Genomic DNA, 17,614 nt, shown 5'->3' with positions numbered 1-17,614 from the left:
TCTCACATATGATTGACACCATCCCAACCCTACCAGCGTATCGGAGGCACTGATCTGGCCACTGACTTTTGGTCTGTTCACCCTGCCTTCCCTCGTGTCATACAGTAGCCGCACTGCACACATGGAATCTTGGCTTGGGGTCATTTTGCAAGGAGACCAGTTTGAGGATTGGGCACATGTTTGATTTGTTTCTAATGTTTTCTTCACACTTGTGCTTTAAAATGCTATATTTAGATCCCCTTGTTTCAACAATGTGCAGTAAATATGTGGCGTAAAAGCTTCGATTTGAATCCATTAAAAAAAAAAAAGACTTTTTGCAGGTGAATCATCCCTCTCAAACCCCTTCCACTACACACCCTCCTTTTGCACTTCGGGCTCTCACGCTTTGCTCGGTCGCTCATTATACTCTGGTACAAATGTTTTTGCCCTACCACTTTGAAAATACACCAGCCGCCACTGCACTACCCCCTCAGAAAGCAGCACTTCTGGTGGTTTTGACCCCAGTAGTGTACCAGATGAAGCAGGTACTGAAGATGCAGATCTTCAGAAACGGTCAAGGAGGATAACTGTGAGAAAGTACCCTCTTTCTTGCATGGCATGCCCCCATATTTTGCTGAATTGCTGATGTGCTTTGACTGAGTGTGCCCTGGGCTCCTGCCAATCGGGCACCCAGGGCCTGTGTTCCTTCCCTAAAACTGAATTGAAGCCTAAACCCAATTGGCATCTCTGGCCACATGTCAGCCCCTGGTAAATGGTACCATAGGTACCCAGGGCACTGTGACCAGAGAAGGCGCCCTAAGGGCCGCAGCACTTATTGTGCCACTCTTAGAGGCCCTGTACCCAGACACACACACATTGCCTTTGCAGGCTTAGTGTCTTGGTGCAGAACAAAACAAAGAGTCGACATGGCACACCTCCCTGTGTGCCATGCCCACAAACAACTGCCCTGACATACATCAATCACCCCTCTAGCTGGGTGCCCTATGCCAGTGGTGAGGGTACAGGTGCATATGCCCTGTACCCAAGACCATTCCTGGGCCCTGTAAGTGCAGTGTTGCCATTAAGGGTATATGGTGCTGAGAGTTTGTCATTACGAACTCCACAGCACCATAATGGCTACACTGAAGACTGAGAAGTTTGGTATCTAACTTCTCTGCACATTAACCGACATTGATGCCAGTGTGGGATTTAATGTAAAATGCACGACAGAGGGCATCTTAGAGATGCCCCCTGAAACTCAACCAACTCCCAGTTACCTGACTGAGTTGCTGCCTAGGCTGCCACCACCAGACATGTTTCTGGACCCCTGGGTCGAGAGCTTGCTGCTCTCTGGGGGCCTGAAACATTGCCAAGCCTCCTCCCCCAGGATGGGCAGGGTTCACAAAGGAGAAGCTTCAAAAGCATGCCGCCTTTGTGAGCCTCTCCAGACCATTTGCTTCTTTCAGCATCTGGTCCCCACTGGTTCTACCCCCCACTTTGGGCGGGAGACCCAGCGGGAAAAACAAAGTGAGGAAGAGAGGTGTGCCCACCTCTGCCAACTCCACCCCTAAGATGGGGGATGCGAGGTTGAGGATGGGGGACCCAGCCAACCAGGGACAGGCTCCTGCCCCCCTTCCACTGGCAGAATAGGGGTGTACCCACCCCAGGGAAGGGACCCATTGGTCCCTGCCCTTTACCTACCTGTAACACCCCTAAATTTAGTATTTAGGGGCACCCTGAACCTTCCTTCCTCAGATCCAGCAACAACAAGAAAAGAATATAAGCAGGACGAAGAGCCGTGCAGAGCTAACAAGAGGACGACGCCTACTGACTTGGCCCCAGCCCTACAGGCCTGTCTCTTCTCGAACCTGCTCCTGCAAAACACCGGCATGTCCAGCCAGAGGACCTGCCTGCCTTCACTTTCCAAGCGGTTTCTCCTGTGAACACAGGACATGTTTGAACTGCAGCTTCTGGTGCCAGCCAGGAACAGTGAATCCAGCCCACTCTGCACCCGCCGAACCCGGCCCGAGCTAGAGTTGAAAAATACCACGAGGAGGTACCCCCAGCGATCCTGACCCAAGATCCGGCAACTCCTGACCTGTCTCCAGACGACGCCTGCAGCCTCAATCCAGAGGACCTTCTACCGCGACCAGAGCGGGTAAGAAAATCCGACATCCCAAGGCACCCCTGCACCCGACTTCCTGCGGCCTTGTGTGCCCAACCCAGCGGTGCCTAACCAACCCTCAACTTCCCAACTTACCCCTCGAAGTGGTGGTCACACCTGGAAGATCCTCGTCCCCGAGCCTGCAGTGTTTCTTTGTCCCAGAGGATCTCAATTTGAAATCAACAGGACACCTGACCTCAAAACAGCACCCTGCACCCGGCCGCACTAGCGCCGCTGAGGGTGCCCCTTTGGTGCTAACCTGGTCCCCAACTTGCCCTGAGCTAAACCCTAGGAGCTTTGCTCCCACAACCCCGTGGCCTGCTTGCCAGCAGCCACCAACTGGAGTCCCCCCTATCCTCCATAGGATAACATTGGGCCTCAACACTCTGCACCCGGCCGCCCGAGTGCCTCTGAGGGTGCAATAACAGTGCATCACTGACCCTGGGAGACCCGAGTCTAACCCCAGGACCCTAATTACAAAGACCGATTACCTACCTGGAAACCGATAACCTCTTTTTCCTCATAGAATAACATTGACACTTTTTCTCCGTGTCGACTTTTGAAAACTACAAATATTCCTTAAAAATCAGCCGAATAACAAACGCATTTTCTCAACTGTTTTCAGAAAATGTCCCAGTGCTGAATCTAGGTATCCAGCACTGAGTAAGAAAAAGTATCGTTAACATAACTTACCTGCTAAGTGAATTTCCTCCCTTAGGATAACATTGGTGGTTCTATGTGAAAAAGTTTCTAAGTGTCAACTTTTGAAATGCAATAATATTCTTTAAAAATCGTACCTCTAACTAAAACGCATTTACTCACCGGTTTTCAGGAAATGTCCCAGGCTGAATCTAGGATCCAGCCCTGTGTTAGTAAAAGTAATCTGAAAAGTAATTAACTGCATTTTACTTAAAAAGCCCATTCATTCGAATGTACTATACCTGCAATGTGTTGCAAACTGCTTACTTAAAACTGTAACCAAAACCAGTACAAGTTATACTGCAATTTTGAACTGTATTCATACAAGTAATTTACTACTGAAAAGTATTTTTATGCTTACCTGTGCCAGGCTTGCTTGGTTGTAGAAATAAAACAGTATATTTTTTATACAAAACAAATGCCCCAGAGTTCAGTTCTTGTGTGTGTGAATTCATTTGCTGACTGAGTGTGTACAGCAAATGCTTAACACTTCCTCTGATACTGCCTTACTGCTCGACCAAGCTACCACTTTAGAGAGTAAGGTTCTATCTAACTTTAACCTCTGGAGACCCTTGGACTCTACACACTGTACCTCACTTTGGTGCAGTATATATAGAGCCAGTTTCTTACAATAACTAGAAGCTAAACTCCTAGCCATAGGAAAGGAAAGAGCTGAGATGGGCTTAGGACCCATCTCTGGTGATGACAAAATAATAAATAGGGAGGCAGATTCTGCAGACTCCAAAATCCCCAAAGGGATTGTCCCTCAATATTTTGAGGGTGATGATATCACTAAGTGGTTCCTAGTTTTGAGAGAGCCTGTCTTAGTAGACCGGTCCACAGGAAGCTGTGGACAGCTACCCTGTGGGAAATTTTCTCATCAAAGTGCAGGGATAGACTCCTGACACTCAATGAGAAAGATGCTACATCCTATGATCTCATGAAGGGTACCCTGATTCAGGACTTTGGATTCAGCGCTGGGGAATAAAGGATCAAGTTCAGGGAGGCCAAGAAAACCCAAGGCCAATTCTGGGTAGATTTTGTATATTACTTCATGAAAACACTGGGAGGTTGGTTGAGTGGTAACAATGCACATGATTATGAAGGGTTGTATAATTTGGTTATGAAGGAGCACCTTTTAAGTAATTGTCACCGAGAGAAACTACATCAATTCCTGATAGACCTAGGTCCACTTTCTCCTCAAGAATGCGGAAAGAAGGCAGACCACTGGATGAAAACAAGGGTCACCAAAACTAACACTGGTGGGGGACACCAAAGGAAAGAGGTCACTCCCTCCTCCCCTACCCCCAAGGAAAGAGTGTAACCCTAAAAATAATCAAGAGTCTTATACAAGCCTCCAAAACCTGCTCAGGAGGGTTGGCCCAGAGTCTCTTCACAGTCTAAGGGAGGGAGCAGGGTAAGAACTGGGATCTCAACAAGACTTGGTGTCCTGATTCTAAAGCACTAGGACGCCGAACTGGAGACCTTTGCTGTAAAACAAAGAAACATGCCTCTTGCCCACCTGCAGTAGCTAACATTCAGATGGGATCCCAGGTGTGGCCTGACCATGTCAGTAACCCCACTGAGGCAACATTAGTCTTTGAGAGAGAGGTAGACTTAGTCTGTGCTGCTTGGCCAGATAACATGAAAAATAGAGGCAGTTTCCCAAGACTAATGGGTCCAGGATAAAGGCATTGAGGGATACTGGTGCTAGGGTCACAGTGGTGACCCAGCATCTAGTTCACTCAGATCAGTACCTGATTGGAAGGTCCTATCCAGTCACCAGTGCTAACAATGTCACCAGAGTCCATCCTATGGCTATGGTCACTGTGGACTGGGAGGGAGTAGTTGGACATGAAAGAGGTGGTTGTGTCCCCTCGATGTTCCTGTAGATTGTCTGCTTGGAAATGACTTGGGGACTTCTTCTCGGACTGAAGTCGAACTGAGGACCCATGCCAGCATGGTTGGTCTCTCAGGATGGGGTTGTATTACAACCAGAGCACAGAGCAGGGCTCGGATTGAAAAAGAGATGCTGGATCCTGGAAGAATGGACCAACCCTCCAAGAGAAAGGGCAAGAAGGCTGGGGGACCAGCTTCTAAACAGATCCCAAGTCAGACCCCTCTTTCGAGGAAGAGGACTTTGTATTCCCAGAGGGAACTGAGCCTGAAGAGATTGGGCCTTACCAGGCAGATCTCTTGGGCCCAGGGGGACCCTCTAGGATGGATCTGTGCCAGGGACAAGAAACCTGCCCCACTCTTGAAAGCCTGAGGCAGCAAGCTGCTGCACAGGAAAAGACTGGTATCAGGGGCACCCACGGTCTATTAATAGGATGGGCTCCTCGATACTGAAGTCGAACACCTCAAACCTGGTGCAACCAGTAGAGTGGTAGTGCCTCAGAGTTTTGGAGAGTTTTGCCTTACTTTGGCCCATGATATCCCCTTAGCTGAGCACCTTGCCCAGGATAAAACTTGGAGAGGGTTAGTCAACCACTTCTACTGTCCAGGGATGTCTCATAAGGTGAAGGACTTTTGTCAAGCCTGTGGCAAGGCAGAAGGCCACCAAAAGGCTCCCTTAATTCCACTTTTAGTGGTTGGGGTACCCTTTGACAGGGTAGGGGTCGAGGTTCTTGGCCCTCTGGGTCCTCCAACAGCGTCAGGGAACAAATATATTTTGGGGGTAGTGGATCATGCCACTAGGTATCCTGAAGCTATTCCTTAAGGGCCACCACTGCTCCAGTGGTGACAAAAGCCCTACTTGGTGTATTTACCAGGGTTGGTTTCCCAAAGGAGGTGGTGTCAGACAGAGGTACAAACTTCATGTCTGCATACCTAAAACACATGTGGGAAGAGTGTGGAGTGGACTACAGATTAACCACACCCTATCATCCACAAACCACTGGTCTTGTGGAAAGATTGAAACAGACATTGAAATGTATGATTGGTGGGCTCCCTGAAAAACTCAGCAGCAAAACAAGACGTAGTTAACAATGTGCTTGGCCTTTGTTCCAGGATGGTCGAGTGCATGGAGAAAGCAAGCCAAAACGTTTAGGCCAGCCAAGAACTGCAGAAGCAGTGGCATGACCAAAAGGCTGCTTTGGTAGCACTGCAACCAGGGCAGAAGGCATTGGTATGGGAGCCTATGACCTCTAGGGCCCTCCAAGACAAGTGGAGTGTGCCCTACCCTGTCCTTGAATGAAAAGGGGAGGTCACCTATCTGGTGGACCTTGACAGTTGCAAACACCCCAAAAGGGTAATACATGTCCACCGCCTAAAGCCCTATTATGACAGAGCTCACATACCCCATTTCCTAATATTGTAAGTGCCAGTGAAGCCACAGAGAGTCTAGGGCTGGGACCTCGATAATTCGAGTTCCACATCACCGTGATATCTTTGCTGAACACAGGAGTGTTTGGTACCAAACTACTCCTTAAAATAAATCCCCACTGATTCCAGTGTGGGATTTATTGTACAATGAACCCAGAGGGCACCTCGGGTGCCCCCTGAATCCCTGCCACCCCTGGTGTGGTCTCTGACTGGCTGTAGGCAGCCAGCCACCACCAGACATGTTTTTGAACCCCTGGATAGATAGCCCCTGCTCTCTGGGAACAGAAATAATGCAAATCATGGGCAGAGGTGTCATGCCTCCTCCACCAGGATGGGCCATTGCTTGAAGGGGGAACCCCAAAGGTGTGGGAAGTGAGGGGAAGCACAACTTTCAGTCCCCACCATCATGAAGATGGGGGGACCCCTCCAATCAGTGCTAGCTCTATGCCCCCTCCCACAGGAAGGTGGCATAATAGAGGGTGTAGTCACCCCAGTTCATGTGCCCATTGGCCCTACCTCCTCCTAAATTTAGTATTTAGGTGGCTCCCCCAGACCTGACGCTCAGATCTGCGATGACCTAAGAAAAAATACACCCTGCAGCAGAAGACAACTGCCTTGGCCCCAGCCCTACCGGCCTTTCTCCTGCTTCAACAACCCTGCAACATGTCTCACAACAGCTAACTCTGAAACCCCTGGGAGGACTGTGGCCTTCACCAAAGACTCCAATCTCCTGTGGCCAACAGACCTGTCCAGAAGAAACGGACTCCAAAGACTCCGGATCCAGGCGGATCGGGATCCCCAGCCCACTCTGCACCCAATGCCCACGGCTCGAGTCTGAGTGGCTTACCTGTGCAGTGAAGTCTCCCTGATGATCCTGAAATCTTGTTGAGCGTTGGCTGACCTTCCCTACCCTCCGCGACTGCACCTGCAGTGTGAATCCAGAGGCTCCCCCTAACCGTGAAGTCGAAATGCACCCCTGCAACCGAAGCTCCTGGGCCTTGCTGAGCTAAACAGATGGTGCCTCTACGACCCCCTACAGCTCAACTTACCTCTGCTGTCGATCTTCCTCCTGCAACCTCCGGTGCCTCGCCTGCAGCCTCTTTGCCAAAAGAAGAATCCCCATTGAAAAGCATTGGGTGCCCGATGTCGAATTTGCACCCCACACCGTCCGCCCCTGTGCCACTGGTGGTGTATGTTTGGTGCTGGTTTGTGGCCCCCCTCTGTGCTTGTGCTAACCCCCAAAGCTTGGCCCCTGCAACCAATTTACTTACCTGCCAGCAGTGTGGCTCCATGCGCCACCTTGTCTCCATTGGAAAGCATTAGGTCGAACTTTGATTTTGACCTCTGCACCCGACCGCCCCTGTCCCACTGGTGGGGCAGTTTTGGTACTCACCTGACTCCTGGCCCTTGCTGATTTTTGGCTCTGAAGACTGGGATCGTAACCGCAATATTGTTTTCCCCATAGGATAACATTGGACTGTGTGTGAAAAAGTTGATTTTTCAAAGTGAAAAGTATTTTCAATTAAAAGTGTACTTACCCGATTACGAAGACCAGGGTCTTAAAATAAAGTACAAAGTATACTTTTATAAAATTGGTCTGGATCTCCTTGAGTCGTGTGTCCATTATTGATCACTGTTGTGCAATAAATGTCTTGCACTCCCCTGTGTTAGGCCTAAGGCTGCTCGCCCACACTACCACTAATAAAGCACTTTAAGTTTTGCATTGAGCTCTATACACTTTTGGGAAACCCCTGGACTCTGCGCACATTATCTAGTTGCAATATCGTATACGGACAAACACTAGTAAATAAAATATATTTTTGGAATGTGCAAAAAGATTGACACCACCAAGGTTCAAACTAAAGTGGAACCTTAATATAGTACTCACCCATCTTATACAACTGCACTTCGAGCTGTTGCACAGGACTAAAATTCCTAACCTAAGAAGACTCTCATATCAGTAATCGCATACTTTAGTTGTTAGCGAGCGCCAAACCCTCACTATGAAAGAACCTTACCTTCAAATTCACAAGGACAGAGTGGTGATGCAAATTCACAGTTCCTTCTAAAGGTTGCATCATCCTTCCACGTCAATCAAGCCATACAGCTACCAGTTTTTTTTCTAACAGATAATGTCTTGAGCTGAGCTGGTTCTGCATACACTAGACGTCAAAATAGCAGTCATGTACTACATTCAGAAAACAAAGGCAATTGGGAAAGATAATAATTTTTTTCTTTTCTTCACACAAGTTACAAAAGGCTCACCTATAAGCAAAGGAACTATAGCAAGATGGATAACACCGACAATACAGTGATGCCATACAGTATGAGGAATTTCCTTGGATGAAAAAACACAAGCACACTCCACATGGGAGAATGGAGCAACACTTCTTTTCATCGCCAATGTCTCCATTACTGACCTGTGTAAGCTGGCCATATGAACCTCCTCCGGCAAAAACTATTGTGTTGGTGTCAAAGCAAGCAAACAAACGAAGAACCGTAGTTGAAAAAAGTTCTAAACACAAACTGATTGTAACCTGACCTCCCAAGAGGACAGAATACCACTACAAAGGCAGTGCACAGCATATGAATCCAGAAAAGATTCATGATTCAAAATGAAATAGTTACTCCGGCCTCGAAAAATCCACAAGCCCACTCGCAATTCCGAGTGAGATTTTATCAGGTCGAGCTATTTTTAGCACTTACTCGACCTTGCTGGCGAGTAAACTTAAGCTTGAAGAAACAGGTGGTTCGAGGCATATGAGCTGCAGATCGTACACTGTGCATTAGATCGCCATCTGGTGTTGGTCTTGGATGCTTGCACCTTGTTGTTGTCTTGGAAGAAGTCTTTTGTAGTCGCGAGATAACAAACAGGGGTTTTGTTCATTCAGAAAGTGAATGAGCAATTAAGACGCCTTTAAATCATGTTTTTATCTTGACACATTTGCTGACTGCTCAAAGACAAAGGTCAAATGTCAGTTTGACTTTTTACTTGTTGTTGCCTATCTGTTCCAGGAAAAGGGTTTTCACTTTTCTTTCACTTATTTATCACAGTTAATGGTTTTTGTCAAGCGAGCTGACCAGGATTTGAAACAAAAGGATGTAAAAGGCCAGTTTTCTTTCTCTAACATTTAAACTGCTCGTAAATGAATAGTACAAGTATTTCAAAATATAACTGGAATTATGAAATAACTTTTTTGGGTAATTCAGAAGTGTGATGCAAACAAAGATTTAGATAGGAGCAAAGTCAATCAGAATACTTTACTTGGTGATGTGCAAATGACAAGTATTTGCAGATACTTTATTTCCAAACATTGTACTTTATATAGTTTTAAAACCACATGTCAGTGACCCATTCTGTGGATATTTCATTGTAAAATCTGCTGAATGCAAGTGAGTGTGCTGCTACTTTATGCTTTAGTTAAGTATTTATTAAGTGATCGTTTTTAAACATGATTTGAGAAACATTCCTGCCCCGCACCGATGACAATGCAGTTATTGAATTAAGAGGCAAGTCAGCGGTCATGTGTATCCTTTGTGGCTAGATTTGTTTTCTATATGGAGTTAATGTTTGTTATTAAATTGAACAAAATAGTTTTCTGTACAGCAGATTCTCTGAACTCGTGTGTTTAAAGGTGCTCTCATATGTGATAAAGAAGAAAATGGCACCACAGTGAATTAAAATACTTGCCCAGGATCACATAATTTGAGACCAGTTTATGGGTCATACGTCTGACATCAAGGTGGGACATGCAGCCAATTGGTTGACAAAAAGACTGTTGCGGAATAATTCACAGCATGCGAGTCAAGAAAATTCTTCAAGCTGCAAAACTATTACAGATAAATAATTATTTTGTTCTGTTTTGTCTTCAAGACTAACCCACAATATTCGCTGGCCTTTGCTGGCCTGTTAGAATTTAACTGCTTTGATATATATCCCTAAAATTCCAGTGATCTCATAGTATACACCCTGCCAGGTTTGTCCAGAGCGAGATTGAGCCTGATGAGGGGTGAGTGGGAATCCAAACACCTCTTTGATTTGGACAATATGTGAAATGATTATAGCATTCTTTAGTTTTGCAGGGCATTCGCAATACATTTCTGTTCTGCCTACTTGGTCCTTGAGAAAAGTGCTCCTGAGTTGAACAATCCCTAACAAAACACCTGATGAAAAGAGTTCCCTCTTTAATCTTTGCATATGCCTTCACCATCCAAGTTCTGTATAGTTTGATGTTTTCCTGGCACTGATTATGGGAGCTGCTGGAAGTGCACCCTAAGAGTTTATTTTTGCTCCTTCCGACGTAGCTTGCCTTTCAAGGCATTGATGTAAAAGACTGAAACAGTTCATTCTTTAATTAGTAGTATCGCAATATGTACCGCAGCTATGGGTTATACTCTCACGTTCACAATTGTTTAGCTAGCATTGATTAAGAAAGGAATTGATTCCTCTAGAAGTGGGTGCTATAACTAAATTTAACCCACTTCTCTGTAGGCTATTGAACCAGTTGGTAGACCCTGGTGGCTAGAGGGAAAAGCATGCAAAACATGCATTATAACCAATAGTGGTTAGCACTGCTGAGTTCAAAAGTCTCTTTCAGCACAATAACTTGTTCTGTAAGTAATGAGTGCTTCTTGGATACTCTTATTTGCATGCATTATGTATTTCTGTGCTTGATTATACCTTTGTGAAAGAAAATAATCTAATCTTAGTTTGGGTTTGGAGCATCTAAAGATATTACTGATCTTGTTGTTTTGCACATTTTCACAGTGTTTCTTGGAAGACACTTGTACATTTATATTTTCGGGTTCTGTGCTGTGATAGATGCTGTAAATGCTCTTTGATGGCACTCCATTTTGTATCAGAGTGGATTCTTCATGGATTGCATTGAAGGCTGAGCTCCAAACGCAAATTAGTGGGAGCTTCCTGTCATCAAATGAATTAGAGGTAACTGCACAATGGGATGTGGGCACGGAATTAGTAAAGGATAGGACCCTGAATAGTCGCTCAACATTTTCAAGATCCATGATTGTTCCAACATCCTGCTAGTGCTTAGCCTCCTTGAATGGCAAAGTGGAGCCATGAAAAGTCTGCCACTCCCAAAATAATCCATGCAAAACCAACCTAGCATGTGTAGAAAATCCTGTGCCTGGCTAGTGAATGGCACAATTTTTTAAAAGTGCCTTACTGATGCTTGCTAAAGACAACTTGACATTTTAAATGTTGTCCATGATCTGAATGCCTTTTTAGAAGAGTTTAAGTGAGCAGGCATTTTGAATCCATTCCTTTAGTTTTTTTGTTTTTTTTACTCTGCCGTTTAGAATACACATTCTCGTTCTGATTGGGTGCTAGACTAGCAGCATTTTGATCCTGCTGTGACTGGTAAGGGAATTTGAATGGAATAGTCTTGGGAGAAGGTGGTTTTGGCTGAAGGGGAGAGGGGGTGTGGGGGGTGGCAAGGGGGGTTGAGGTAAGTATCCTTCACATTGGGTAAATCATATTGTAATCGCATCAGCTGATCTTTCTGGAACTGGATTCCATGCATGCTTAAGGTCTCTTGAGTAACTTTTTCCCAGCAAATGTCTCCCTTTCACCTGCAGACTTAGAGGCCGAAGCCTTTCATTTTTTAAGATTGTACCAATAGTAACGTCCTCTTACACAACCCACGCAACAAGGTATCTCCTGGCAGAGTACAGTTTATTTGAAAGAGACATACCCCACCACAGGAGGTAACCCATCAGATGTTTGCCTCTTAAAATTCCAGATAGCTTGCACATTGGTACTGGTTACTTTGTATCATATCAGTATGTATCATAATGTGAAACGTAGGTTTGATGCTTCGCTTATCTGTTGAAATGAGGAATAAAGAAAGTTGGAAAATAAATTAAGGCATTTGGATACTCAGAATCACGTTTGTCCTAGGAAATCCATTTAGACACATTTTTCTCTGCCTCTTTTTCTGAATTCTCACCAACTCTTCCTGTAAATCTGTACACTTATTTTGTTTTACTAAATATGTGTTCCCTTTTTCATCCTCATCCCTCCTAATAGTAAATAAAGGATCTTTGGTAAATATAGCTTCATGATTGTGGACAATGTTCATTCCAAATTGTTTGGAGAATGTGTTAATCTCACATTGATGAACTTGACTTGTCATTTTTGATTACTGTGCTTCTAATAATCAATTTTTGTTATTTATTACAGACTTCCAAGAGCAAAACACTTGCTAAATGTAATCAACGAAAACTTTGGCACCCTTGCATTCTGCCGCAGATGGCTTGATCGTCTTGGAGAGAGTAAATACTTAATTGCTCTCAAAAGCCTGTGTGACTTGGGTATAGTGGACCCATACCCTCCACTGTGTGACATTAAAGGCTCCTACACAGCTCAGTTTGAGCATACCATATTACTGCGCCCAACCTGCAAAGAAGTTGTCAGCAGAGGAGAGGACTATTAGGCCATCTTTATTTTATGCTATTTTTTTTTAAGCAAAAAAAAAAAAAGCATTACACCAGAGTTAATTTGCAACGTGTCTTAACCGTGGGCCTATGTGTTCCACGTTCAGAGAAAGAATTTATTCAAAGGCAAATCTTGTTTAATAAGATGGGTGGGGGAAGGTTACTGCCTTTAAAATAACTATTCTTCAACTGTTAAATTTTTGTTTTATTCTTGGGAAGCATGCGGGAACGCTGCATTCTGAGATTGGCTGCAGTTCAACATTTCATTTGCAACATTCAGAATTGAACAAATATTTTTTTGACATTTATAACCCTTATTCTGACCGGAGTGCTTTTCAGAAACAACTCCTCACCATTCCTGCACTCAATAGAATTGCCTTTTAAATTTCCTGAAATTAATTTTGTAAAATAATAAAGTTTGATTTTCAGAGCTAAAAGTATAAACCATTTAAACCTTGTGTGCGTTGATTTAAATGGTTAGGGTTCTACTCATATAAAAATATTAAAAGCTTTAAAATTTGTGTCTTATTTTGGGAGTGTACTAGATCTCATTTCAGAATTTCATTTGTGACCTTTGTTAGTGGGATATTATATTGCACACCAGTTTATAGTTTAAACAGCACTTAAAGTTTCTAAAAGGTAAAGTAAGTTTCATTGACATCTCGTGTTAGTCTTTTCTGGTGAACGTAGCAGTGCCTGGTCTTACAGAAAACTAAGATTGTTATTCCAGTGCTCACTTTGCAAGGTGGTTTGTGATGCATCACATCCTAATAACTGTTGTTGCATTTTCCTTTGGTGGAATTTTGCATTTCAAACACTTTTAGTGTTTGTTTCGATGCATAAAACAACTGCTTTATGAAGTATGTTAGATTTACAAGATTGTGAGCATGTTGGTGCAAGAGAGACTATTCAGAAGGAGTTTCCAAAGTAAGAGGTTGGTGGCAGATAGAAAAGATTGTTTGAGGAGTCATGGAAAGGTGCTTCCCGGTGTAGAAGGTAAAAATATTTTGTGTGCTAGATGAGTACTGGAAGGAAGCCATCAAGATCTATGGCTGTGCACTGCGGAAGGGGATTCGGACACAAGCCCTTTTTTTTTTTTTTTGCTTAAATGTTAGGCTTATAATTAATGTGGATGGATCAGAATAAGGCAGACCCTCAGACAGGACATATTGTTGGCTAATAATTCCTTCAAGTAAAATTGTTTATTGTCCATATGTTAATAAAAATTGGATTTTGCATCAATATTCTTGTACAGCATCACATGCTTTGAACATTCCCTCTGCCTAGCAAGGCTGGATATTATCAGTGATTTTTCTTTAAAAAGGTTATCAGGCCAAAGCGGGCCTTCGATCGGGAAGTGTCTCAAATGTGACCTCTATGTGGTCTTGAGATGGCGTTATCTTGCCTAATGCTTGGTCCCATCTTCAGATTATTTGTGCTGCCATCAGGCCTCACCACAGTGGTTGAAGAGGACAGGTTTGAGAAAGAAAATATGATGAAAGACCCTTTTTCAGCATGAATCTTTTCTGAATTCACATGCTGTGCATCATTCTGCCATCTAGTGGTTGGATCCAGAATTTTCTTTAGAAGTCCTTTTTAAGTCTCGCCTGAGACAGTGCATGTGCTGCCACTTTCAAGACGTTTTGTTTACATACAAGGGGCTTAGAGCCTGCCCTCTGCTTTACCATTGGTTGGTTTAATTGTCACTCATTTCTTTGCATCTCATTGGTCAGCGCATGCCGGTTTCACTTTGTGTGTTTGACCGTTCTGTGGAGCATGTACCAAGTACTGCTTCCTGTCGGTGGCTAGTGCCCTTTGACTGGTTGCATGCATCCGGAATCCCTTTTTTGTTAATTTGAGTGAATGCAGTGAGTGCATTTGTTTGCAGGCTGTCTCCCCTGCTCAGTCTTCATACTCATCATTGCTTGTCTGTCAACCATCTGCATTGTTGCTCTGTCATCGTTGCTTGCATTGCCCCCTTCCCACGTCATTGCTAGCCCTGCCCCCCACTTCTGCATTGTTGCTTGAGCCGTCTCCCCATCGTTGTTTCCCACCATCCGTTGTTGCTTGCCTGCCCCCTCCTCTGTCATTGCTTGCCCTATACTATACCCCTGTCCACTAGCCCCATGCACCTGTCTACTCGCCCCTTCCCCCTGTCAGAAATAAAAAGTACTATGACGCAGCCATAGCACTTTTTTTCCCCATAAGCATCGGCAAAGCCAATAGGTCTCACCTCTGCGAGCTCTAGTGGCTGTCAATTTGTTTTGCTATGTTTTACAGGAGCACGGTTAAAAATGTTTTAAAAAAAATAACGGGAAAGTGCTATGACCCAGCGTTGATTGCGTCATATTGCTTTTTTTGTGTAACTTTCAGTATGCTGTGTACAATACAGCTAAAAAATCTCACATAGACATGACCTATTGGCTTTGCCAATGCTTTTTTTTCTTCTCTCTATCCAGAATGGGGTAGAAAAAAAAGAAAAGCACACAGACTTGTCAAAAGAACAGAAAAGCACTGAGGAAAACTTGAGTATTTTGGGGGGTTTCAATACGAGGACATCAACCATGTTGGTCATCAAAAGAATGCCAAGGATGCAGCATACCCCCCTTTAGGTTTGTTCCAAAGCACAACCACAAGTTTGCCCAGGTTAGTCACAAGGTGTGTAACCTTTGTCTTCTGGGACATCACAGCTCGGAGGAGAGCGAAGTATGTGGCAAGTTTCTGATCAAGAACCTGAAGACTAGGGAGAAGCAGAGGTGGGCCCATTACGCTGTAACCGTCACAGCAAAAGCAATCCCTGCTGAGACATTTAGGGCTGTACAGAGACGAAGAAAACCCTGAGGAAACTGTATTGGGCCAGGGAAAGGGTCAGATGCTAAGGTCGTTGTATGAGAAAGTGCTATGAGTATGCCAAAAAAAAGGAGAGTTGGAGAAGCAATCAGTGGACTCCATCACTGTCATCAGTGTGAAAGAGACAAATGTGTCTGTTGCCATGGGGCCCCCAACAGACAAGGAGTGCTTGAGGGTGGAGATGGTGGGGCATAAGATAAAGTCAGCCACCACACAATGGGGCAAAGCCAACTTAACACATTGCTCAACAGGTACGGACACCAGCAATGGGAGAATATAGGAGTTGATGCAGTATCTCTAGGAGGAGGGTGAAGGCAATGATCCAGGAAGGACAAACCATTTTTAACACATTTTAGATTGGCACTGGATGCAGCTGACACAGGTATTTGTCCCTGGGCACCATCCTAAGGAGATGTGTGGCTGAAGGAGTCTGGTTTTAAGCAGGAAGTACAAGCAACAGTAATAAATTTGCCTTTCATGGGCAAAAGCCTCTTTAGGACTGCAGTGGACGAGTCACACTTGAAGATCAAAATGGATGAGATGGCAAAGGAGATGGGCACATTGCAGTTTAAGGATCCTTTCTGAGAGAAGCCACACCAAGAAGAAGGTACCCACAAGATGAGGGTCTCCGCTAGTCATAATCCCCATGCTGCCACAAGCCACCGATCAACATCCTGAGTGCATCATCAAAGTGGCAATACCTCACAACACCGTCCTTTTGAGAGAGAGCCATAGGGAGAGGTCGCACCCCACACAGGGTTGAGACCATCAAGCATCTTGCAAGCAGAGCTCACCTCCTACATAAACCTAATAGACTCCTCGATGCTAATGAACTGTGGGCACAAGACGTTCCTGTGGTTTGTCATTGGCATGGTATGTACTGCTCACTTGGGACATTATTGGGTGCCATTGTGGGTCGGCAGTCTAGTTTTTTTGACCGGCCGGCCTCTTAATCCCCTACTTAATGGGAGCTGCGACTCGGATGCCCAGTGGGCGCACCGCTGGTGTGCCGAAGGTGTGCCAAAGGCAAGCCAGTCTGCGCGGGACCGCGTCCAGCGCCAGCCATGCTGCCTGTGTTCCATCTTCAACTATTTCCTGGTCTAGAGATCAGCTGCTTGGTTTACATAAAGTAGTCTGTCCGGGGTTGGTCTGTATTGATCCATCCAGGGCTGGTCAGGAGTTGTGTTGTAACTTCTGCCCCTTTTCATCGCTGCACTGGGAAGAGAGGGCCAAGGTCAGCATAGCCGCTCTAAGGCCCCCAATCTCACACTGTAGGGCCTCCAGTTCCAATATCAAGGCCTGTTCGGTTAATTGCAGCTTTCTCCCCAAGCAGTCAGACGATATCTGGCTCACTTTGCAGTCAAACTCCTGGGATTTGATGTGTTTAACCGAAACCTGGTTAAAAGAAAGCTCCAAGGACCTGCTGGTGGCCATTCCTGAGGGTTTCCGGATCTCTGTTGCCAACCGGGCGGGCCACAGGATGGGTGGCGGGCATGCCATTATTATGAGGGATGCCTGGGAGATTTTGTTTAGGAAAACTGAGCACATAGGTTGCGGGGGTCTTGGTTTATAGGCCCCCCGATACCCCGTCCTGTCATACGTTTGAGTTATGCGGCATCATAGTGGATCTATCATTGAGGCACACCTATCTTACTGTCTTTGGCGACTTCAATGTACATATGGACAAAGATAACTGTTCCATTGGAGGGTATTAATCTGTTACGGAAGGTGTGTGCCCCCACCCATATAGCAGGCTATATGTTGGATCTTATTTTTACTAATGATGACAACCTGCTAGTTGAGGCTCCGCTACCTCTGTCTTGGTCTGACCATCTGCTTGTTCCTTTCGCTTTCAAGAGTAGCCCCTCTGGCAGTAGTACCAGCCCGATATGAGGTTAAAAGAAACCGGAGGAGGGTATTCCCTGAATCTTTAGGACCCCTGCTACAAGAGGCCCCTCCTCAGTTGTCGGGAGACCCGAGCAGCGAGGTTTCTACTTTCAACTGCTGGGTCTCATCTACCCTCAACAGAGGGACTCCTCTCAAAGCAGTTAAATCTGCCAGGAAGAAACCATCTGCTCCTTGTTTCTCTCTGGAACTACGCACTGAAAAGAGTTTATGCAAGAAATTGGAAAGCGTCTGGCA

At 45.2% G+C, this 17,614-nt stretch overlaps 1 protein-coding gene across 1 annotated transcript in view; it reads left to right on the top strand.

Annotated features, from left to right (window-relative positions):
• METAP2 (methionyl aminopeptidase 2) overlaps nt 1–13,864 on the top strand; it is a 163,311-nt gene extending 149,447 nt beyond the window's left edge. Inside the window, exon 11 of the mRNA XM_085653380.1 lies at nt 12,369–13,864. Coding sequence (XP_085509506.1) covers nt 12,369–12,621 — 253 coding nt within the window. The 3' untranslated portion in view covers nt 12,622–13,864. The remainder of the gene's footprint in view (nt 1–12,368) is intronic.
• The last annotated feature ends 3,750 nt before the right edge of the window (nt 13,865–17,614 follow it).

The sequence above is a fragment of the Triturus cristatus genome, chromosome 4_1, assembly GCF_964204655.1.
Source record: "Triturus cristatus chromosome 4_1, aTriCri1.1, whole genome shotgun sequence".
Taxonomy (NCBI): domain Eukaryota; kingdom Metazoa; phylum Chordata; class Amphibia; order Caudata; family Salamandridae; genus Triturus; species Triturus cristatus.
This window is presented reverse-complemented; position numbering and strand designations above follow the sequence as displayed.